At 40.2% G+C, this 24,177-nt stretch overlaps 1 protein-coding gene across 6 annotated transcripts in view; it reads left to right on the top strand.

Annotated features, from left to right (window-relative positions):
- FRAS1 (Fraser extracellular matrix complex subunit 1) overlaps positions 1–24,177 on the top strand; it is a 419,524-nt gene that overhangs the window by 165,974 nt on the left and 229,373 nt on the right. For all 6 annotated transcript variants that reach the window (XM_046656854.1, XM_046656853.1, XM_046656855.1 and 3 more), the window contains exons 5-11: positions 4,045–4,204; positions 5,900–6,033; positions 14,108–14,191; positions 15,909–16,010; positions 16,317–16,508; positions 21,454–21,543; positions 23,429–23,464. In XM_046656854.1, coding sequence (XP_046512810.1) covers positions 4,045–4,204; positions 5,900–6,033; positions 14,108–14,191; positions 15,909–16,010; positions 16,317–16,508; positions 21,454–21,543; positions 23,429–23,464 — 798 coding nt within the window. The remainder of the gene's footprint in view (positions 1–4,044; positions 4,205–5,899; positions 6,034–14,107; positions 14,192–15,908; positions 16,011–16,316; positions 16,509–21,453; positions 21,544–23,428; positions 23,465–24,177) is intronic.

Below are 24,177 nucleotides of genomic sequence, written 5' to 3'. Positions count from 1 at the left end.
ATCTATCTATCTATCTATCTATCTATCTATCTATCTATCTATCTATCTATCTATCTAGGCATATGTCAAACCCCTTGATCTCTAGGCTTCCTCTGGTGAGAGGGGCATCTTTGTTTTAGGAACAGGAATAGGAGATGAAGATGGAGGGGACTCATGTGACTTTTCCCTGAGAGAGGTGGGAGTAATCCCTCTCCATGGCTCTGTGCTCTTTGGGTCACCATCTGGAGCTTCTTCTGAGGCTCTGACGTCAAGCAGTGGGATCTCCCTGCCCAGTGTTCTTTGTTGTTCCCATAATTCTCAAGCTTATTGTGAAGGGAGAATCCCTCTTTGTTTTCTGTCTCTTGAGTTAGATGATAGAGACACGTCATTGGAGAGCTTGAAGGCACTGAAGAGATTAGTGATCATGGCCCTCTCATTTTACAGGTGAAAAAACTGGTGATTAACAGGTTGTTATTATAATTTTTGTGGTCTGTGTGAAAGGTGGTGTGATTGAAAATGTTTAAGAAACGATAGTATTCTTGGTAGTAGTAAAAACGAGCTCTTGTTTTAATGAAATGAAACGTCTAGATGTTTAGAAGCAATCTCCTAACTTTTAATAGAATAAGGAAGTTCACTTCAAGATGTTTTATACACAGCCTTCAGACTTTACTTTATTTAAGATATATAAATGATTTTTTAATATTTTAAAGAATTATTTGCCCTCTAATGACAAAAGTAAAAATAGGTTTATTGGTGAAAATTTGGAAAATAGAAAAGTATACATGCAGAAAAAATATCCACTAGAAATCCCCAAGCTCTGAAACTATTGTTACTGTTCTCTTAGTTATGGGCGTAAGAGGTGGCAGTGGCAGTGGCGATGGATGGATGGATAGATAATAGATAGATATGGATATATGTTTTTACATAATTGTAATTGTACTGTGTGTAGATAGATATAGATGTACGTTTTGCATAATTGTAGTTATACTCTGTATACAGTTTATATCTTGCTTTTTTACATAACGTTATGTTGTAAATAGTTCCTAGCATACTCTTGGAGAACATGATTTCCTATTATCAGGCATTCGGGTAGCTTCCAATTTTCCCTAAAATATTTCAATTTCACTATAAGGAACAATGAGATGGAATTCCTTGCATTTAAACTTTTTTGTGTATCATTGATCATTTTTCTTCAGATAACTTCTTAAAAGTGAAATTAGTAGGTCAAAGCATCTAAAGATTTTGCATATTGAAGCTCTGACATCTGTGGCTAAAATTCAATTTTAAGTTGTCTGTGTCTAATGATAAATCCAGTGGGAATATCACGGATAGTGCAGCCTTTTCTCAGGTGTGGTTGCGTTGGGTAGCCCCGCCAGGCTGTGGTTGCAGGTGCCATAGTGAGGGAAGGCTTTGTGGAGGACAGCTCCACCCCACTGCAGCTGTAGCAACAGCAGCGGCTATGAATTTTAAACTTTTCCCATATTTGATATTAAGAAATATTACCCAATTTTACTTTAATTAATATTTCTTTGCAATTAATAAAGTTGAATATTCTATAAGCTTGTTGCGGTTTTTTCCATTGGGATTTTTTTTTCCTTATGCTTGTAAATGCTTTTATATATTATTAGGGTTTAGTTCTAATTAATATAATTTGCAATTTTTTAAATCAGTTTGTCATTTGCCTTTTACTTTTGTTTATAATGTACTTTTGACAGACTTTAAACATTTTACCTCATCAGAACCTATCAATTTTTCTCTTATAATTTCTTCCTTTGCTTTTATGCTTAGGCTTTTCAAAGAATAAAGGTCAGTTGCTCCCTATCTTTTATTAGCCAGCAGTTTATTAGCAAGTTGTGAACTTGCCCATTTATATGCTGTTCTAAATTTGAAATTTTATGTTTAATTATAGCAGAAGTAAAAATTGATGGGAGGGGACTGGGCCTTGGCATCCACGTCCATTCCTATAATCACAGTCAGCATAGAGGTGTGAAAAGGAGGAAGAAGGCCATGAACTCATGCAGTGGAAAGAGGGGAGAGGACTGAGCATGTCCCACCTGGCCTGCTCCTTGCTGGCCCTTTAACAAGCTACCACATTTAATCTTTTAATAACCCAGTGAAGGGGGTGTTGTCATATCATTTCAGTTTGTTAGACCAGGAAGTTGACATTTAGAAAGATTAGTCCCTCACCCATAGTCCCCAAGTCAGGGAGGGCTGAGCTGGCATCTGAGAATGTGCATGTGTCCAAGGAAATCCTTGGTTTGTCCAACTCAGTGCGTACTTGCATCATTGCCCTCTTGTGCTCCCAGGGAGTCCATCTAAGGAAAGTGATCTTCATGATAGTAAGATGAGGGCTTGGTTTCCACATAATTGGATGACTGTGACTGCCTATTACTATCATTGTTACAATAATAGGACAGGTTATTAGTAATTCCAAAATGTCAGACTCAGCGTGCTTGCAACCTGGCAGCAATTTGCAGAGTAAAGGGGTACTGACTTGCTTAGGTAAGACAGAGTTCTTTTGTGTTTGAGAGAGACAAATATTGTGGATGCTGGCTTGAGAAGCAAGAGGATGTTTATTTTCTGTGCTTCTCAGTGACACAGTTATAATCTCCAGATTATATTTAGGTGATTGAGCACTTGGGATGTGTGCTGTTTTTAATAGAAGTCTGTATGTGATTTGTGCTGAATCGGATATCATCATATGCCACATTTGATAGAGGCAGAGGAAAGCAGGTTCCAATATTTAAGAAAATGTTCTAGAGGAAAACTTTATTCATTAAGCTAATTTTTTTCCTACATCTTTTAAAAGGCCACCATTACTCCACTCTGCCACTGAGAACATAACATATTTTGACAGCTACTTCCTAAACAATCAACATATTTGTAGCTTTTTACATTCAGTGCTTACCCCCACTCTTACTCTGCGTCACATCCGAGAGGGGCTCATTTAGATACTTTTGGTACTCAGTAAAGGTATCACTCAAAGCACGAATCTCTGATATCACTGATGCAGTGCTAGCTTTGGGGACGTTGGTTGTATCCCAGCCTACAGTGGATTAGGAACGTTTTGTGTGTGTGTGTGTGTGTGGATGGGCACCCTCACTGGGAATGAGTGATCTCTGCAGTTTGTGGGAGAACTGGATGGAGCAGGTGCTTCCTGCTGGCTATCACACTTTCCCCAGGACCACGAGAGAGAGAGTGAGAGAGAAAGAGAGAGCCAGCTCACAGATATGGGAACTAATCAGGGTAAAAAGTAAAGGCAAAAAAAAACCTCACAAAAAAATGGGATCGGAGTGAAACTATTGAAAATAATATAACCATTATAAAGAATTCAGTAGATATATGTGTATGTGTGTGGGTTTTCCTTTTGGCGTTACAGATTTTTTTAAACAATGGGTAATTTCTATTTTCTTTTTGTGCTTTTCTGAAATTTTCAAATATAAATCTTAGGAATAATAAAAAGTCCATTTTTTTAATTGAGGTGATATTGGTTTATAACATTATATAAGTTTCAGGTGTACATCATTATATTTTGACTTCTATGTAGACTACATGGTGTTCACCACCAAAAGTTTAGTTTCCATCCATCACTTCACAAATGTCCCCTTTACGCTTTTCACCCTCCCTCCCCACCCCACTTCCCCTCTGCTAACCACCAATCTGTTTTCTGTATCTACGTGTTTGTTTGTTTATCTTCCACACAGGAGTGAAATCATACGAGATATCTGTATTTCTCCATCTGACGTATTTCACTTAGCATAATACCCTCAAGGTCCATCCATGTTGTTGCAAATGGCAAGATTTCATCTTTTTCATGGCTGAGTAGTGTTCCATTATATATATATATATATATATACACACCACATTTTAAAAGTGAGTTTTTTAACTGATCTCTGACTTGGAACATTGCAAACCCTGGTCTCAACCTTGCAAAGCTGGAGCCTTCTTCTACCTTTCCTGAGCTCCATCCTTCATTTGTTTAAGAAAAGCTTTGTTTCTATTTGGTCAAGTGAAAGCCTATATTCTGGCAATAATCTTCTTTTTCTTTATGTCTCTAACACACAGCATGGGACAGAGTGGGCCTCCTCCCCATGTAGTGTGTGCTCTTGCACTCATGGAGAAGTCCAGTGTACCCCGCAACCATGCCCACCATTGTTGTGTGGACATCAGGAGCTGGAATTCATCCCTGAAGGAAGCTGCTGCCCAGTCTGTGTGGGCCCTGGCAGTGAGTATGAAGTCGTACAAAGAGACCCTCTTTGCTGTGAAGTTTATCTGGTGACGTCCCAACTCTTCTCTTTCTTGCTTAGCGTGGCTCAAAGATCCCTAGCCCCCATTCCTTACCTGAACCAAGATGTAGCCTTGCACTTGGCAAGAAGCAGCGTTGCAGAGTGAGGTTCATTCCAAACTTGAGATTCTGCGACCCTCTGATTTATTTATTTTGCTTTGGCCAGATGCATTCCTCTGCATTCGTAGCTCCTGAGAAGGAAAGGGAGGAAGGACAAGATCCTTTGATGTGATTCCATCACGTCAAGGTAGTTCCTCCTGCCTCTTGGCAGAGAGAAGAACGAACAAGTCACTTCTCCATGTAGTATCGCCAGCACTAATTCTGCCGGCCGGTCTTTGAGATAACATAACATCTTTCTCCAAGACATGCGGAGAAGGAAGCGTGTATTTCACTTGTCTTTATTGCATCTTCACTGTGGAGATTATGCCTGCGTACAAACTGAGGCCAAGTTCAGCAAGCCAAGGGCACACTTCAGGTCCTCTCCTTGGAATCCACGCTTGGTCCAAGTACCCCTTTTATTACATTTTGGGGATATATATACCCTTTCATTTTTGTAACTAAGTAATATATACTTCATAAGAAATATGAATTATTGTCATTGCTGCATTATCTTCTCTCCTGGCATATAATAGCTAAAATTCTTTTTTTATTTAATGGTACCTGGAAACTATACTCTCTTCTTGCCTTTTCCCTTTAAAAAGGCCCCTGGTTTCTTTCTGATTCCCAAGTATCCCATTCCTGGCCATGGAGAACCATTCCAGGGATTAAAAAGTATGCTTAGGAAGTGATGAGAGTAGAATGCTTGCCTCATGCATTTCAGATATCACCCACCAGGAAAGGACTGACAGCTGCTTTGGACTGAATAACCCTGCAAGTAAAAATACTTTCACAGCAGAGTTCAGGGGTGGTATATCTGAGTCCGTGGGACCCTCTCTTACGTTTTAGGAAGGTTTCTTGTTGGCCTTCCGTGAGGAAGACATATTGGAAGCATTTTGCCTGGAGAGATTGGAGGATCAGCCAGGGCCTGTTCTGTAGTTTTCTGGGTACAAAATGAAAATGCAGGGCCTCATGTTCAAAAAGTAGGGAGGAGAAAAAGCTTTTTCTTTTCTTGTGTGTTCTTTCTCACCCTGTCATGTTTTTAATTTGCTTTTTAACATCACATGCCCTTAGGCATGGGGATACTTACACAGTGGGTGGAGACCCCCACAGGCACCGCTCCATCCTGCTACTTGGTGCTAGGGCACAGGCACTCCCCTGGCATCAGCATGCAGGTCCCTGCTGTGAGTGGAGGATGGCAGTGCTCATCAGGTGCAGATTGGGGAGCAGGAGGCTGAGAACCCATCTCAGGAAGGCAAGGAGGCCATGGGAAGTGGGGCCGTACGTGACCTGAGACTCTAAACCCCCAGCACATGCTACAGAGTTTCAGTCAACTTCACTGACAAGACACAGAGAGAAAGCTATTAAGAACTCCATGCAGTGACTGGAGGGTATTAACCCCTAAGCATGGTGCTCCATTTTTGCACTGGGCCCCTGATCATGAGGGCCTGTGTGACTATATTGGCTGCAGATCCATGCAGTCAGCCCTGGGATTGGCGACTGCATTCCCCAGTAATCCTTATTTCTCTTACCTTTCAGAACCCTGTTCCTATGAGGGCCGTGTGTTTCAGGATGGGGAGGACTGGCCACTGAGTCCGTGTGCCAAATGTGTGTGTAGAAATGGGGTCGCCCAGTGCTTCACAGCTCGGTGCCAGCCTCTGTTTTGTAACCAGGTAAGGAAGACAGCTTCAGAATGGATCCTTCACAGACTGTTAGCTTCACTGTTCAGGAACTCCAAGTCCCTTCTGAGATTATGTCAGGCAGGCCTGACAAGGAACAAGAAGCAAAGGCTGTTTTGTTTTCCGTATACTTTTGGAGACCACCCCTGAGACATGTCTTTTCCCCTTAGAAGCTACAGACAGGACTAATTACCAACCATTTAGGCTAATTGTTACATAATGAAGCTGAGCCTTGAGGGTACACATGAAGAAGCCGCCAGCTCCAGTTGCAGATGTTCCAAAAATGTTAAGCTAAACATCTGGAAAATTCAGTAATATAATCAGGTTTGGTATTGTATTTCGATGCTTAGGTACAGTCTGCTTTGTAAAGACATACACGTGTCTTTGAACATGATTATCCAGATATACCCTGTTTAATTCTTATGAGATAATGATTCAAATTATCGAAGGAGTTTCCCTGAGGAGGTTTTAAAATAGTGGAATCTTATCCTTCATTTAAAGCTGATCTGATTTTCAAGATATTAGGCTTTTCATACAAATTTAGAAGAAAAAATCAATTGCAAATAAATGTGGTATACATGGTATTTTATAGTGTTTTATTCTTCCAGAGGCTCCTATGATGTTCCTCGGCAGTTGACAGATAACCATGAAAGGAGTTTGCCTCCAGTCAAAAAATAGCTCATTTTTGATCTAAGGAAAAGCTGGAAGCCAGCATTCAGTTGATACAGAGCAGTACTTTGTGTCAAATAAAACAAAATCAATAACATGGCATATTGTGACAATTGGGCAATATTTTTAAAGGCAGACAAAAGGCAATTAGACAAGAAATGCTAAATGCCAAATAAAGGGAAAATGTATCTAATTGAAAGACTAGATTGTATTACCCACACTGCATCAAGTACTGCGCTCCTGTCACATCTCTCAATTCATCACGAAGTCTTGACCTAGCTTAAAGATTACAAATGAGCTTCTGGGTAGAGTAGCACAATATCTCACATTTGGAGGGCACTGTAGTTGGGGCATTTTGATTTACACATTCTAGGCTTTGGTCCCCTTGTGTGTGAAGGATAATTAAGCAGTGTGCCTCCATTCCAATAAGGGAGGTGGGAGGAGGAATGGAGGAAACACCCCATTGTAAATCTTTAAATCTTGAAACACTTAACCATGGACTGCATATTAGGGGGATAGATATTGGAATAATTGAAAGTGCTAGTTCCCGTTTTTAAAAACGTTACACATAAATCCTAGGTTCAAACAGTACTCACTTATACAGTCATGCATTGCTTAATGATGGAGATATGTTCTGAGAAATGCGTCGTCAAGTGATTTGGTCGTTGTGCGAGCATCATAGAGTATACTTGTGCAAAACTGTGGTATAGCCTATTACACACTTAGGCCATCTGGTATAGCCTATTGCTCCTAGGCTACAAACCTGTACAGCATGTTGCTGTACTGAATACTGTAGGTAATTATAACACAATGGTAAGTATTTGTGTATCTAAACATAGAAAAGGTACAGTAAAAATGCAGTATAAAAGATAAAAAATAGTGCACGTGTATAGGGCACTTACCATGAATGGAGCTCACAGCACTGGAAGTTGCTCTGGGGGAGTCAGTGAGTGAGCAGTGAGTGAATATGAAGGCCTGGGACATTACTGCACACTGCTGTAGGCTTTATCCACACTGTACACTTAGGCTACATGACATTTATAAAAAATATATTTTTTCTTCAATAATAAATCAACCTTAGCTTACTGTAACTTTTTTACTTTATAAACTTTTTAGTTTTTTTTTAACTTTTTGATTGTTTTGTACTAACACTCAGGTTGAAACACAAACACATTGTATAGCTATGCAAAAATATTTTCTTTCTTTTTATCCTTATTCCATAAGCTTTTATCTATTTTTAAATATATATATATATATTTTTGTTAAACTTTTTTGTTAAAAACAAAGACACAAACACACACATTAGCCTAGGCCTACACAGGGTCAGGGTCATCAGTATCATTATCTTCCATCTCCACATCTTGTCCCGCTAGAAGGTCTTCAGGGGCAATAACATGCATGGAGCTGTCATCTCCTATGATAACAATGCTTTCTTCTGGAACATCTCCTGAAGGACCTGCCTGAGGCTCTCCTTGAGGAGGTGTCACTCTTTTCAGAAATATGCCCATGGTGGTTTGCTTGGTTTGTTTCTTTTTTTCATCATAGATTTTCTTGTAGACAGATAATGCACCATGAACATTCTTCTCTATTAATGAAAACCTTTTGTTGTTGGGGTCCATGTTTTCAAACTTTTTAAGGATCTTCTTGAAATCTGCAAAAGCTTTTGCTATACCTTTCACGGTGAATTTTCTTGGGGTTCTTATTCTTCTTCTCCTGCAATTTCCTTTTCTCTTGCCTCTTCTTTGGTTATGCAGCATTACAACAACTACATCATCATTGGTGGTAGGAATTTTTCAGCTCCATTATGGTCTTATGGGACCACTGTCATTTAGGCTGTCTGTAGTTGACCAGAACATCACTATGTGGTACATGACTGTAGTTTGCATTGATTAATTAAAAAGATGAAATTTGATACCATAGTTTAGAGCTAATTGATATGTAAGCATTCTGAAGTCTTGGAAACAGATTGATTTTAAATCACTCTTACATCATTAAGTCTATATTTTTGCTATGAGATATTTTAAAAAAATCAACTGTCAGACTATTTAGAACCCTTTTTCTTGATTTAATATCACTGTTAAATATTGGATGTTCTCATGATTAAAGGGGTCCTATAGAATTAGCACTTTTGATGGAAACATAATCACCATCACCATATTTTAGGCATTTATTATGGGCCAATTATTAATTTTAAGAGCTTTGTAATTCTTATAACAAGGCTATGAAGTAGGAGCTGTTATTATCATCCTCATTTTGCAGAAAATAAAACAGAGGTACAGAGGGTTAAGTAACTTGTTCAAGGTACCACAGTTAGGAAATGTCAGTGCCTCTAACCTCGACAGTTCTGCGTCACAACCTCAATAAACCACCTGACTCATATTTTTAACCATTATGCTATATTGCCCCAAAAATGATGAGTTATATAGTGTTTACATATAATAATAATCACAATAACAATAGTTGCTAACATCATTGAACATGACTGCAATTATTTTATATGCATTCATTCATTAAATATTAAAAAGAACACAGGTTCATCAGATGAAATGTATTTCCAGGTCTTGAGCTCTGGAAAAATTTGATTTTTAATATAAGGGTTTTTTAGTTGTAAAAGGAATCTGTACTCATTACAGAAAGTTTGGATAAAGCAGAAAAGAAAATGATAATCTGTATTTATACCATTCAAAAAGACCATGAAAGAATCTTTTTTTTGTAATTCATTCCAATTTTTTGGTAGACAAATGTAGATATATTTGTTTGCTTAGTGATAATCACATTTTAGAAGTTGATGATACTCTCTGACAAAAGGAGAAATTCCATATGTTCAAGTAGGGGTTGTTCCCTTAATGAGGGATATAAATTCATACTGAAATTGCTTGCTTTCGACTTAGTCCAGAGGCATTGTGAATAGAGCCCTAACCCATCCACATTTTTATAGGCTCGTTAAAACGTGTTTGGTCTGATGAAGGGTGTTCCTGATGATGTTACCACCCATTTTTTTAATACTACAAATTCCCATATCCAATATTGATTAATCTGAGTGGGTTGAACTTCATCTTTGAATATTTGTTCATGAAAGACAGGGGCCAGTCCCAGTTGCCTAGTGGTTAAGTTCGGCATGCTCTACTTCGGCAGCCCAGGTTTGGTTCCCAGGTGTGGACCTACACCATTAATCTCTAGGTGGCCATGTTGTGGCGGCAGCTCACATACAAAAAGAGGAAGATTGGTAGCGGATGTTAGCTCAGAGTGAATCTTCCTAAACTAAAAAAAAAGAAAGAAGACAGACGATTGGTATGTCTTCTGAGCCACTAAGTGTTGGAGAGTTATTTTTTTGTTGCCCATATACGTGAAAGATAATTTGGAGGGGTCTAAAATTTGGGGCAATTATACTCTCTTCCCATCCCAATCCTATAGACTCCTTTCCATTGAATTCTGGAATTTAGTGCCATGGAGGATAAGTCTAAAGTCTGTGTGCTTTCTATTACGTTATATTCAGCTAGTTTTACTCTGTTGGATTCTTGCAGGATGTTTCTTTATCTTTATAATTCAAACATTTTTCAGGGTATTTCTGGTTGAGGTGTCTTCATGTATTTTTCCTAGAGTATTGTGAAACCCTTTCAGTCTGTATTCAGTTTTTAAAATATTTTCTTCAGTTATGGCTTCAATTAATCACATATCTTCCAATTATTCTCATTTCTCCAGAAACACCTATGATTCCTAGATTGCTCCCCTCTCTTTCCCCTCATAGCCAATCATGTTGTCTCTCATCGTTTTTCACTTCGTGTCTTTCCTCTGCATTATGGAGAGAGCTTCTTGAGTTTGGGTTTACTACCTCTAGTATTGACTTTAATTTGACAACTCCACTTTAATGTTCTTTTCATTCTTCCTTATTTTTCCTATTATTGGTTCATCTACTTTCTAATCCTAATGCTTATTCATTCTTTATTGCTTCTTGCTTCTATTTAATAAAGACTGCATTTTCTTGCCTCTTGCTGAAGTTGCAAAATGGCTTTTAAATCTTTTCTTTTAGATCTCATAGTGCATACTGTCCAGAAATCTGCTTTTTCTCTGAATCTTCAACATTACTAGTTTTGCTTGTTCTTCAGGGTTTTTCCCCAAGTTCTTTTCTTTCTACTTATTCATCCTTGATCAAGAGAAATATGTCTATACTCACTACTTGAAAGCTGCAAGGGTGAGTGGCCTGCCCTTGGCCAGTTCCCCTTCTTGGATCTGTAGTCAGATGCTAAGAAATGTGCGTGTCTCCTCATCCTGGGGTCCGGTGGCTTTTCATTTAGTGTAACTCTATTGTACTGAGATCAGGTCTCTTCCTACGTCTACTGCCCGACCCTCTTACATTCTGACAACATGAAACAAAAAACTACAAGCCCCAGCTTGCACTGCTGCAAGGCCTCTTTTCATCTCTCTTGGTGGCTGTGTGCCTTACATTTGGGGCATCCTCCTTCCCCACAGCTTTTTATCACTCCCTCTACCTCCTCCAATGGACATACTTCCCACTCTTTTTTTTTTTTTACATTATGAACTCTGACTCGGTGTAGAAAGAAAGACATTGAGGGAGGTGAAAGGCTAGGGCTGGCGCTCAGACTGCCTCAAACAGCAGCAGCCACACACTGGAGGGATAAAGGCCATCTTGTGATTGATATGGGAAGGCAGAGGGTTGGGAAGAGTGATGGTTCTTATTTCTATTTAGGTTTACGCAGCAAAGAGAGGCCACAGAATGTCTTATGGTCCGTGGGGCTTCCTCTTGGCAATGGCAAGAGGTTGGCTGTTCTACTTTTTGCTGGTGGAATTTTTATTTCTTTGTATGTCTTCAGAGGTGTCATAGTGGGAAAATTTCATAGTGGGAAATATGGCTGTTAGCCATAGTCCACTGTACACTTCTTTATTATAAGTATTTTTACTTAAGAGATATGAAAAGCCATAATTAAATATATCCTTAATGGTAGTCCTACCCAAAATTATAATGACAGTAGTCATATGTTTTTTATATTAAACTCCTGTGATGACTGAGGGTACCATATTAGACCTCAGGTTGGCAAACTTTTCCTGCAAAGAGCCAGATAGTGAATATTTTCGGCTTTATGTGCCATACAGTGGGAATAACTACTCAACTCTGTGGTTGTAGCACAAAAACAGCCATAGATAATATGAAAATGAAAGGGTGTGGCTGTGTTCCTATAAAAGTTTATAGAAACAGGTGGTGGGCTGAATTTGGTCCGCGGTCCGTAGTTTGCTGACCCCAGTATAGAGTGTACGTTTGGAAGAGCAAATCTCCGTAGACTAGAATGATAGGATTTAGTGTATAATAGCAACAAAAGCACTCTGTTAAAGAGTCTCTCCCATTTCTCTGACCCACCTCGCTGCTCGCCTTGTTTTTACTTGCCTCTCCAGTCCTGCTTATAAAGCACCAGCCCAGATGGGATCTCAACTCTCAATCGCGTAGTTCTCTCATATCCTGGATATTTTCTCTTCAAATGCTGTGCTTTCCTGCCCTTGTTAGTCTGTATTTGTGAAGAAAGGTTCTGCTTCTGTCAATAAAATATATTAATTGGGTATTGCAAATAAGAAGGTGATTTTGCTCGTACCAACCTCTATCCAAGTAATGCCTCCCTCCCTCACACTCTCGCCTTGGCTCTGCTACTGTACTTGGGTCTGGTCCATCTTGGTTAAGAAAGATTGACACTAGCTCTATATTTCTATTCAAGATTTGTGATTATGACATTTGTTCCCTGTTTACTTAACATTATACAAGTTCATTTCTTTACTTCAATAAAGTTATTGAATAGTGTGACATCAGATGTACCTTTATTTTACTTCCTCACTAAAATTTCACTAAGCCAAAGAGTTCTGAGGTCAGGAAATGCACAATGATTTCCGTGCATGTCCAATTTTCATACATCAATTAAACATCAATGGTTATAATATTTTGCATGTAGAATCATAAAGAAATAAAATAACCTAAAGCAGAGAAAACAGCTCTAAGTTTAGGTCCAGTGATTCAGGTGTTTGAACTAAACCCCATTAGACAGTAACACATTGATCTGACTGATCATATATAATTGGATTAAAGAACTACTGAGGTATGACTAGAACTTCCCATGAAAAATTAAGGCTATTTGACACCCCCTTACCCCCACCCCCAAGTGCATTGGCCTCCTTTGTCTTGCAGAATGAATGCCAGAGCAACCATAACAGTAAAATCTCATTTTCTGCTTCTCATAAGAGAAAGTGAGGATAGCTGTTCAGGAGGTATCTTCTCTATAAGATCTACCACTTCTTAGTGATTGAAACTTGGTTTGTCCTGACCTTCCTTCTCTTGCTGTAATTTATCTACCTTCCTGCCATTCAAAAGGCTGTAGCGATAAGTCAAAGTGAGAAGCTGACTCTGGCATTAATGAGGAGATGTTGCTGTGGAAATTCTTGAGGCAGCAGAGACAGTGGTCATGTCCTGGGGGTGGGAGTAGGGTGGTAGAGGTGAGAATGTAGGGATAGAGCAGTGGGGGGCTTCTTTGGGCATTTGGTCTCTGTCACCCACGTTTCTCTGCACTGGCTTACTCCAGATATCTAGGGATAGGATTGATCTTTTTTTTTCACCTTAAGGACCTTCTAATGCATATACAATCATGAGCCACAGAACATTTCAGTTAGTGACAGACCACATATATGACAGTGGTCCCATAAGATTCGTACCATAAAGCCCAGATGAATAGTAGGCTATGCCATCTAGGTTTGTGTGAGTGCCCTCTATGATGTTTACACAACGATGAAATTGCCTAATGACCCACTTCTCAGAACATGTTCCCATCATTCCCCGTATATAAATGTGTGTATTCACATAAAGATGTAGTGAAGTAGCGCATCAGGGGAAGGTTACCTTCACTTTGAGTTTAGTAGTTAGCAGGAGTGTAAATATTCGTAAGTGTTGGTATGGTTGGTGCTCTGAAGTCCCATTGCCAACTATTTGCCATTACCAGGTCAGCTATGTGACCTTGGGCAGGTCACACAACCTCTCTGGTCTTTACTTTTCTTGTTTGTAAAGCGGGAATAAGAGCATCTACTTAACAAGGTCATGTAAAGCACTTAAAATAATGCCTGGCAAACACTAATTACTATTATTATTATTATTATTATTATTTGTGCTTTGTTCTTAGAAGACTATAGGACTTAAGGAGTGTGCAGACTTCTTTAAGAGTCACACTGACCTTGGAAATGCTAATTCTTATTAAAGCACTGGGTGACTACTAGATACTAAATAAGAAGAAATTGCTATTTATGGGTGCTTGAGGCACGTGATTGAGTTGGCTATGAATGAAATTTTCCTACTGCTGTGGATTTTATGAATAACTCCTTTTGATGGATTGTTCCTTTTTTGGGTGTTAAGGATGAAACTGTAGTCCGAGTCCCTGGAAAATGTTGCCCACAGTGCTCTTCCCGATCCTGCTCTGCACCTGGCCGAGTCTACGAGGTAAGCTTTGATGTACCCCATGTGGGTGTTTCGACATCCATTCTCACACGTCTGTCCTCTGCCCTTCCAACCAGCGGACCTCCCCCTCCTCCTGTCTAACTCTGCCAGGTTCAGTAACTGAGCACATAAACGGCTTTTTTCTTCTCTTCGTAGAAAGCCTGTATGAAAAAGTTAAACTAGAAGGGATTAGAAGTATAAAAGAATGTGCTGGCAAGCAGCACCTGGTTCATGAACCTTGAGGAACTTACTATTTACACATCTTGAAGGGAAAAAAAAGACTCTCATTGGTTACTGTCAGTTTACACTTAGGTTGGAGGCTCTGGGAATATGTGTCTGTTTTGGTTGAATTTTTATGCACTGATATCCAGAGACGATATCCCCCTGCTGGGGGGAAGCATGGGGTGGTAGGCGAGGGAGGGAAGGGAGGTGAGAAGCTGGTGGTGGTGGAACCTGCAAACTTGAAAGTTCTATTGGAGCAGTCTGGATAACTGCCTAATGCATGATAGGCACCAAATAAAAATGAGCTCAACAAATTGAATGAATAAATGTTCTGTCTTATGAATGCCCAGCTGAGCCAAAAGAAGGTTGGTTACATTATTTAAAAGCAAAGAACATAAATAAATATAAAGAATAAACCCAATTACTTTCCTTGCTTGCCAGCCACTCTAAGGAAGACTAAATGGAAATTGGGATTATGACACTTAGTCGAGAATCTGGAATTGAGTATTAGGGATGGGTGTCCCAAATTCTGCATGGGTCACTTGAAGTCTGAGTGAAAATAACTAATTGGGAAGGGATTTTTGTATGTGCTAGGTCTGTGCTGTCGAATATAATAGCCACAAATGTGCTAGATGAATTTCTCCTGGAAGAGATAGCCTCTATTTCTGTTAAGGTGTTTTTGGCTGCAAGTAACAGAAATGCTCCTCTAAAAATGGCTAAAATGGAAACATTTATTATCTCCTATAACAAGAAGCCCAGAGGTAGGGCAGTTGCAGGGTTGATCAATTCAGATCTCAATGATGTCATCAAGGATCTAAGCTTTTTTGATCCTTCCACCCTGCCATCCTCAGCATTTTGGCATTTGCTTTCTGTCTTGTGTCCTCATGTCCCCAAGATGGCTTCCTCAGCTCTAGGTAGCTCATCCTCACACAATCGTTACTAAAGGCCGGTGGAAGAAAGGGGAGGACTTTTCTTCTTTCGTTGGGGAGAAGAGTCTTTTCCTTGACCTCTGCTGCTCTAGCTAACTTCCCCTGAGGTCCCCACAGTTAGGGTTTGGGCACTGTCCACGCCCTAGCTGCAGGAGAAGCTGGGAAAATGAGTATGTGGCAGTGATTGATGGGTCTCCTGGCAAAGAAGAAGAGCTAAAGAATGACCATTGATGATGGTCATTGATGATTGGTCATTGATGATGAGCCAGCAAACAGGGTCTTCCTAGTCTTCTTGATGTTCTGGAGCCTCCGTGCGCCTGGCATAAAGCGGGCTCTCAACACATCTGTGGAATGAATATAATTGAATGAAAATGAGTCCAAATTTCCCTTTGGACACGTATTGACCTTTTTCTTAGAGGCTGTTGCTGCTTAGATGATATCATTTCTCAGGAGTCCATTCAATATTGCTCAGTTAAAAATTGTAATAAAAAGTTGTGTGTCTTATGTGCCTGTGTTTCTATTTGATATATGTGACATTTGATTTTCTGTTTTTTTCTTTCTTTACTCAGCATGGTGAGCAGTGGAGCGAAAATGCCTGCACCACATGTATATGTCACCAGGGTGAGGTCAGATGCCACAGACAGTCCTGCCCTCCACTAAGATGCAAAAAGGTATTTGAGAGTGTATAGCTTGATGTTTTTGAAGCTTTATTCTGGGTCATTTAAGAAATGCGTTTCTTAGTCCAGTGTGTCCTTTGAGGGAATCAAAAGTTTTGTGATGTTCAGAATATTAGTTGAAGACATGAGAGATGTGCATTCTGGGGAGCAGTTGGAGATGGAGGGGAACATGCCTCAGCTGGGTTAGTTGGGGGGAAAGAAGCAGTGTTGGTGTTTTCTGTCTTTCTGCACCATTGGCTTGGACGGTTTCGCGCTCTCCTGAGCACTGTCCTTCACCCACCATTCTCTTTGTTTCTTCAGGGTCAGAAAAGGGCTCAGCGTCCTGGGCAATGCTGTGAGGAATGTGTGTCTCCTGCCGGAAGCTGCTTACACAATGGTATTGAACGGTACCAGGACGAAATGTGGAAGGGCTCGGCCTGTGAGTTCTGCACGTGTGACCGTGGCCAAGTGACCTGCCAGACTGGAGAGTGTGCCAAAGTGGAGTGTGCCCAGGTAAGAAGCAAAGGGATTCCCTCTTGGACTGAAACAGCTCTCTCCGGTGGGATAGGCGGCCCCTCCCCTTTTCTTTACTTCTTGGCAGCAGAGAGGATGGCCTGGTTAACTGCTCATATTTCGAGAAGGCTTCCAGCACAAAGATTCTGTGGTGTAAAGTCAATGTCACTATTTGTTCAGACTGGTGTGGAACAGCCCCCTGGACCTTTTAGCTTTCAGTGCATCTGGTCAGATTGGAAGCCCTGAGCCAGAGTCATGAAAGGGAAGGACATGATATGGAACATTAGCCTATCAGTCAGCACAGCTGGACCTCATTGCTGGTGGCCTGCCCAGCTCGCTCTGGTTGTGAAATGGAATGGAGGTCGGCAGGTGCTCCAGTGGCCCAGCTTCTGTTGCAGGCCCCACTGACAGTGTTTAGCGGAAAGGAGAGCCAGCACCTAGGGGCCACTCCTGTGAATCAGGAAACAAAATAAAATATTTTTTTGTTTGTATTTTTGTTTTTGTTTTGAAGAGAGAGGGAGGAGGAACCTCATAAATAATTAACTCTGTTGACTTCTGCTGTCTGCAGAATTTCTAGAAGCTTCTAACAAAGCAGCTTCTGTTTGAGCTATAGAGGTGTATTGTAGGGAAATTGCTTTTTTTTTTTCTTTGAACTCAATTTTGACCCATTGCAAAACAAATTGCTTTTAAAGTTGTCTCCTTCTCCCTCCGCTGCTCCCATCCGCCCCGCCAGTTTCCCGCAGGGCTGTGAGCTTGAGTAGATGAGGGAAAGTTGGACGAGCTGAAGCATAGGGTGTCTGTGAAGGCATTTTTCTTTCCCATTCTTCTCCCCCACATCTCAGCTCCTCTTAACACTGAGCCTAAGGAGGGACAATCTTTCGAACGAGGCTGTCAGTGACAGGGTTATTTTGTATTCTGCTTCCTACTTCTAAGTCTTGGCAGAGATGAGGCTTATTTAGGTAAAGAGGGTCTTGCTTTTTGCAGATTTATTTCTCCCCCCACACCTTTTCATTTCTTTTCTTTCTTTACGTCAGGGGAGTCAGAATGTTTGGATGAAGATGAGAAAAAACCTAATCAGGGCCCTTTTCTTTTTCCCTCTCTCTTAGGCGGAGGCTGGGCTTCCTGGCCTTGGCAGTCTGTCCGGAAGATGTTGGGTTATTTTTCACAATTTTAATTTGTCTAATATCCCAGGGTTTATGGAAAATGTGGGAGAGGTGATTCTGGTAGGGTGGGTCCTTTAGCCAGCTACTTTCAGTCATGTCTGAACAAAGAGTCTCACACACAGAAAATAATTTGACCCACTATCCCCATTGTTGACATATTTCCAAGTCCTGCCTATCCGCCATGACACCTACCTGTGGCGGCAGGTCTTCTCTGTCCTTAGGAAAGTGAGGAGCAACTGCTCAAGTCAGTGGAGAAGGTCTTATTCCTCAAGTCACCTCATGGCACTCTCTCATCCCTTTCTGGTTCTGCCTCCCACCCCCACCCCATCTTCTCTCTTATGAATTGAAGAGTTCTAATGCCTTGAGCCTATTTCTCTAGATTTTTAATAAACTAAATTACTTTCTTCCAGATGACCTCCACATACCCAAATTTTGTTTAAGGCGCTGGGTTCCAAACTGGAAACACTACCAGAAGTGAAATTTTAACCAAAATTAAATCTTTCAAAAAATGTTCCTTAGCCTTCCTTCTATGGCACACTTCTGTAAATAGCTCTGGTGAATGACCTTGTGAAAGCCTGGAGTACTAACTTCAGCTTAGCCTGGAGATAAAAAGATGAATAAAGTGGCCGTCCCAGTGACATAGTTGTTGAGTTTACCTGCTCCACTTCAGTGGCCTGGGGTTTGCAGGTTGGATCCTAGGCATGGACCTAGCACCACTTGTCAAGCCATGTTGTGGCAGCATCCCACATAAAATGAAGGAAGATTGGCATGGATGTTAGCTCAGCGACAGTGTTCCTCAGGCAAAAAGAGGAAGATTGGCAACAGATGTTAGCTCAGGGCCAATCTTCCTCACCAAAAAAAAAAAAAAAAAAAAGTGACTAAGACACAGTCTAATCTCAAAAGTTCCCAGGCTTTGGGGTAAGTTGCATCCATAAACAGAAATTATAATAGGCAGTGGCACTAATGATTATGGGAAGATGAATGAAGTGCATTAGGAGCACCTGGAGAAAATGGCCAAGTGGAGTGGTGAAAGTACATTCTTGGTATTTTTATTCAGTTCTACCCCACTTTCTGCTTTTTCTAAAATATCAAAGTCATTTGATTTCCAATCTTGGGTACCAGTGATGGATTAAGTCTAAGTGTATGTACATCCACAAAGGTGCAGAAAAGTAAACTTCTAGAAGAGGCAAAATTGTGCAACTTCACCATGGTAATAATGATCACATTGGTTATCAACAGCAGTGTGCTGAGTAGCATTGAAATCAGCACACAGGTTTTCTTTGTTAAAAAAAGGAGTAAGTGGCATGACCCTTGTCTTTGATATATCAAAACAAATCCCTAGACATGGAAACATAAATCAATGGTTGAATAGCGCAATATGATGATTTCCATGTTTCTATATTTAATGTTATCTTTGAACATGAATTCAGATGAAGAATTCAATTTACCTCTTTTCTTTTAAACCATCTTTGCATTCACGTATAAGGCAGAAAATGGTGGGAGGATCAAAACTTGTAGCAAAATGCAGGGAAGAGGGTAGCCATGCCATAAATGTGAAGTGCCTTTCCCTTCTCCAGGGGAGGAAAATTCCCTCAAAAGAGTGTTTGCTGTCCCGATGAGCAGGTTAGTGGACTCACACCATCTTTGGTCTGGGGATGGATGCTGCTGTGACTCAGTGCAGAGGGGTTAGCAGATTCCATCTGCCCAGGCAGCAGAATCCTCTTTAAAAGAAAAGAGTTCATTCTGTTTCACAAAGCGACTTTTTTCAAAGTAAAAGTCAAATGCTAATTGGAGCAAGCTCCCCACCGCAGTGACCTGATGCAGCTGGGGCATCCAGACCTCTTCTATAAATAGCAAATCTATTTAGAACTTCCTACCTCCCTACAACTGAACCCTCGCTCCCCAGGAGCAGGGCTCGCTGTTATTTCCAGGATCGTTTGAAGACTCAGAACAGCTGCCTTCTTTGCCTTATCGGGCTGGTGCAGGCTCCGTGTTCACTGTTGTCTGTAGGTGTTGTAGCAGGCACTCAAGAATCTCGTGCATTTTGTCTTTAATAGAAGTACAAATACTCTGTCATGTTTCAAAACATTGTTTTAAGCAACTTACATTACATGTATAGAAACCCCTTTATATAGTTGAGAGCAAATTTCACTATGTTTCTGGGTTATCCCTTCACTACCAGCTGATGTCACATTTCCGCAAAACAATTTATATGTAAATACATGTGCTGTCTATTGCACCCGCTGCTCCCCATTGGCCTCAGTCTGGCATTAAATTTTGATGGACATTGATCTATATAACTCCCTTCCTTTTTTTTTTTTTTTTGGGTGAGGAAGGTTGTCCCTGAGCTGACATCATTGCCAATCTTCCTCTATTTTTTTTGTATGTGGGATGCCGCCACAGCATGACTTGATGAACAGTGTGAGGGATCTGAACCCGTGAACCCTGGGCCACCAAAGCAGAGTGTGGGAACATAACCACTATGGCACCAGGCCAGCTCCTATAACTCGCTTCCTTTTGAAATAACTTTTTAGACACTATAAAGCTACAATCGTTCATATATTTTCATGTTTCTTTAGAAGTTTATATTTCATTAAAATAATATATATTCATTTTAGAAAACTGAAGACTCAAGAAAAGTAGAAAAGAGACTTTAAAATCCATCCACAGTGCTACAATTCAAAGACAACCAGTGCTTATATTTTATGGGGTTTTTTAGTGCACAGTGTTTTTAAACATAAAATATCATTGCAATTATTCTGTGTATTCAAATTTACATTATTCAATTTTTGCCTAACATGGTTTCTGCACTTTAAATGTAATTTAGATCCCAAATTAAATAATGTCTTCATTTAAAGAAACATCATGATTCTTTAGAAAGTAGGCATATCTTTAGAAAGTAGAAAGTGCTATAAAGGATACTCTTTCGCCTATAGAGGTTAGATGTTAGTATATGCATATGAAAAATTGTAAATAGAGATTGTATTTTTAGCAGCAGTTTCCCTGAGAGATAGGACTGTAGTGGAATTATACTTTCTAAGTTATAGAATTCAGAATTATTTCATTTTTTGTAGTAAGCATTTATTATTTTGTAATAAAAATAAAAAAATTTGAAATTATTGATATTGGGGAGTTAAAATTATAAGACTTTGAAAGTTAAACATCTCCCTTCCTAGTGTGGTGTTTCTTTCCTTCCTCTTATAATTTTTAAAATAGTGATTATGTGAGTTGGATAACAGTTTCAGAATAATGAATACAAATTAGTTTTCTAGTGTTTACTTTATGCCTGAGTCTATATCTGTGGGTAGAGGGATGTGTCTGATTTTGTATTTATGGAAAAATGTTGGTTTGATTTGAGTACTGTTAATGAAACCAAATCACAAATTCAAACCTTGCATATTTAAGATAGCCTGATCCTTTTCGGAAACTCATAACTTTCCAAGACTGTAACATTAATCCTGGCCATCCTTCTTATTCGTGTGAGCTCCTGGTTGGAGGTGGGGGGTGGGGAGGTGTGGGGAGAAAATCGGGGAGGGATCTGTGCACAAGTATCACCAGAACTGCAAAGAAAAATCCCCTGGAGGGGAGAGCTCTATTGACTAGACTTTGCTGGGAAGACAGCACCAGGTTGGGGGCAGGGGGGATGAAATAAGCAGTGGGCCAAAGCAGAGGAGTGTGCTAAAGTTTTCATTCCGGTCAGGGAATCCAGCTGCTTCGCAATTTAGCTCTGCTACCTGGAGATGTTAATTTGATATGTGCCACTGCAACCTTTTCTTCTACAGGGTGAAGAATTAATTCACTTAGATGGAAAATGCTGTCCTGAATGCATTTCAAGGAATGGTTATTGCGCTTATGAAGAAAATGCAGAATTTGTGAGTATAGGGCTAGTAACTGGAGACTGTTAAAATTTAATCATTCAAAATTAACTTAATGAGGGGGTATTCCCTTCTCATTCCTGTTACCCATTCATTTGTTCAACAAATGTGATTGCATACCTACTATGCGCCAAATGCTAGAGTTACAGAAGTGAACACAGCAGGCAGAGTCCCTGCTCTCATGGAGCCTCTGTAGGGGCACAGAGGACAAGCAGACACACGGGTCAGGCAGTGACAAGTACTGCCTAGAGAATCAAGCAGCTAAAGGGGGCCAGAGAGTAATTGGGGGGAGGGAGGTGTCCTTTTGCATAAGAAGGTCAGGGAAATTCTCTCATGCAGAGAAATTTGAGCAAAACCTGAAGGAAGTGAGGGAGTGAACCAGGGATATCTGGGTGGAAAACATACCAGGCAAAGGGATCAGCAAATGAAAAGAGCACTGAAGCAGAAGTGTGCTTGGCTTGTGCAAGAAACAGCGAGAAAATGAGTATGGCAGGAACCCAGTGAATGAAGGGGAGAGTCGTTGGAGACGAGGTCCAGCAGGTGGCCTGGACGCCAGGGTAGACATGCTGGGCTTTACCCTGATGCAGATGGGAGCTGCTGGGGAGTTTTGAGTGAATTGGTTCTCTGATCTGGCTTACTTGTGAAAGGATCACTTTGGCTGCTACGTGGGCGAGGGAGGAAGGGGATGAGACTGGAAGTCGGCCGTCCAGTTAGAAGGTTTTTGCAGTGGTCCAGAGAAAGGGTGATGGTAGCTCGGTCCAGGGAGGGAGTGGTGAAAAGTGATGAGGCTCTAGATTTATTTTGCAGGTAGAACTGAAAGGATTTTGATGAATTGGTTGTGGGGCGACACTTCATTTGCTAAGGTTCATTTTTCCCTATGTCTTTACTTTTTTGTTATATACCCAAAGGAAAAAGTATTTATCTTAATCTCTACAAATTTTCCCTATTTGTGTAGCCCATATTTTCCACATGGGGTTTTGGAATGTTGAGAAGTTCATTGTGTTCTTAAAAATATGCCAGTTGATCGGAGACAACTGCTTCATTGACTAATCAGAATAGGATAATAAGAAGTGAGACTAAGTACTTTGATTTGTGAACTGGTTTCTACACGCTTTTTCTTTGTGATTTATAAAAATTGCATCTGACACCCTGTGTATGCTGGGGAGGCAGTATTGTGTAGGGTTAACAGTGCAGGTTCTAGGTTCGAATATCTACTTTGTCACAACTAACTGAAACCTTGGGCAAGTTACTTAATCTTCAGCTGTAAAGTAGGGATGACAATAGTGCTTACCTCACGGGACTATTGAGATAATACCTGTAAAGTGCTTAAAACAGTACCTGGCACATAAAAAAAAAAAACTAAAAACTGTTGGTTTCATAATGGTAGGTCATAGTTTCGTCATCTTTCTTTCTTAAAAATTTAAGCTATTAAAGGCTCCCTATATATGTCGAATTTCTATTTTCTCAATCATATTATCAATTTTTGTATCCATTTTTGGAGGTAAATTAAGCCCAGTAGAATTAAAGAAAAGCAAGTTGTTTGAAGTAAACACAAATCACCATAATGCCCTCGTACTGTACACAATTCAAGAATTTGCCCTTACAAGCTTGAGTCACTTGACTGTGGAGTCCTTCATATTGAGAGGAATCGAAGCCAAGGACAAAGTGAGAATAAGAATTCAAAAATATGTCCTAGGCATGTTGTCCTCATCTCATATTGGTATGCTTTTCTTTATTATAGATAGATTTTCTTTTTACTCATAACAAATGATGGAAGTTGCATGTTACTTGGGGAAAATGGATCACTCTTAATGAAAAAATAAATAGATCAGCCTAGTGGTGTTTTTAGTGGCATAATAAATACATTTCTCTTTGTTCCTAGATGTCCTCAAATGCGAGTGAAGTTAAGCATATTCCAGTAAGTATTAGCTGTTAACTTATACATATAGGTTTATAAAATTGTTTTAAGCAATGATCTTCACAAACTGTCCTGGGGAGCCTTACTGCCGTAGGTTTTTAATGTTTGATGGCACTGTGCTCTGGGATTAAGAATCTTAATGCTAACTAAGACTTCGATCCGTTGAACTTTTTTTGTGTGTGTGTGAGGAAGATTGGCCCTGAGCTAACATACATTGCTAATCTTCTTCTTTTTGCTTGAGGAAGATTGTTGCTGAGCTAACATCTCTGCCAGTTTTCCTCTATTTTGTATATGGGATGCTGCCACAGTATGGCGTGATGAGCAGTGTGTAGGTCCATGCCTGGGATCCGAGCCTGTGAACCCTGGGCTGCTGAAGCAGAGCATGCAGACTTAACCACTACACCACCGAGCCGGCCCCTGATCATTGAACTTTTGCTCCTTTCTTTAGCTTATTTTTTTCCACAATTGATAATTAATACTTCTCCAACTGCCAGCTCCTGCATAGATCCTTTCCCTTCCTTGTGATGATTTTATCCTCCTGATTTTTTCTCAGTTTAACCATCACTGCAATTTCATGTCCTGCACAACAGTGAAGAGAGAGCTTTTGGGTTTGAGGAGTTAGTTTGCTAAAGCAATACTGAGTATTTGTTCTCTCTCGGTTGTTTGCAGGACAGTATTGGATGGTTTCTTTCTTTCTTTCTTTTATTTTGTTT

Source organism: Equus quagga, chromosome 3, assembly GCF_021613505.1.
Source record: "Equus quagga isolate Etosha38 chromosome 3, UCLA_HA_Equagga_1.0, whole genome shotgun sequence".
Lineage (NCBI taxonomy): Eukaryota > Metazoa > Chordata > Mammalia > Perissodactyla > Equidae > Equus > Equus quagga.
Note: the sequence above shows the minus strand (reverse complement) of the source record. Positions and strands in the feature narration are given on the sequence as shown.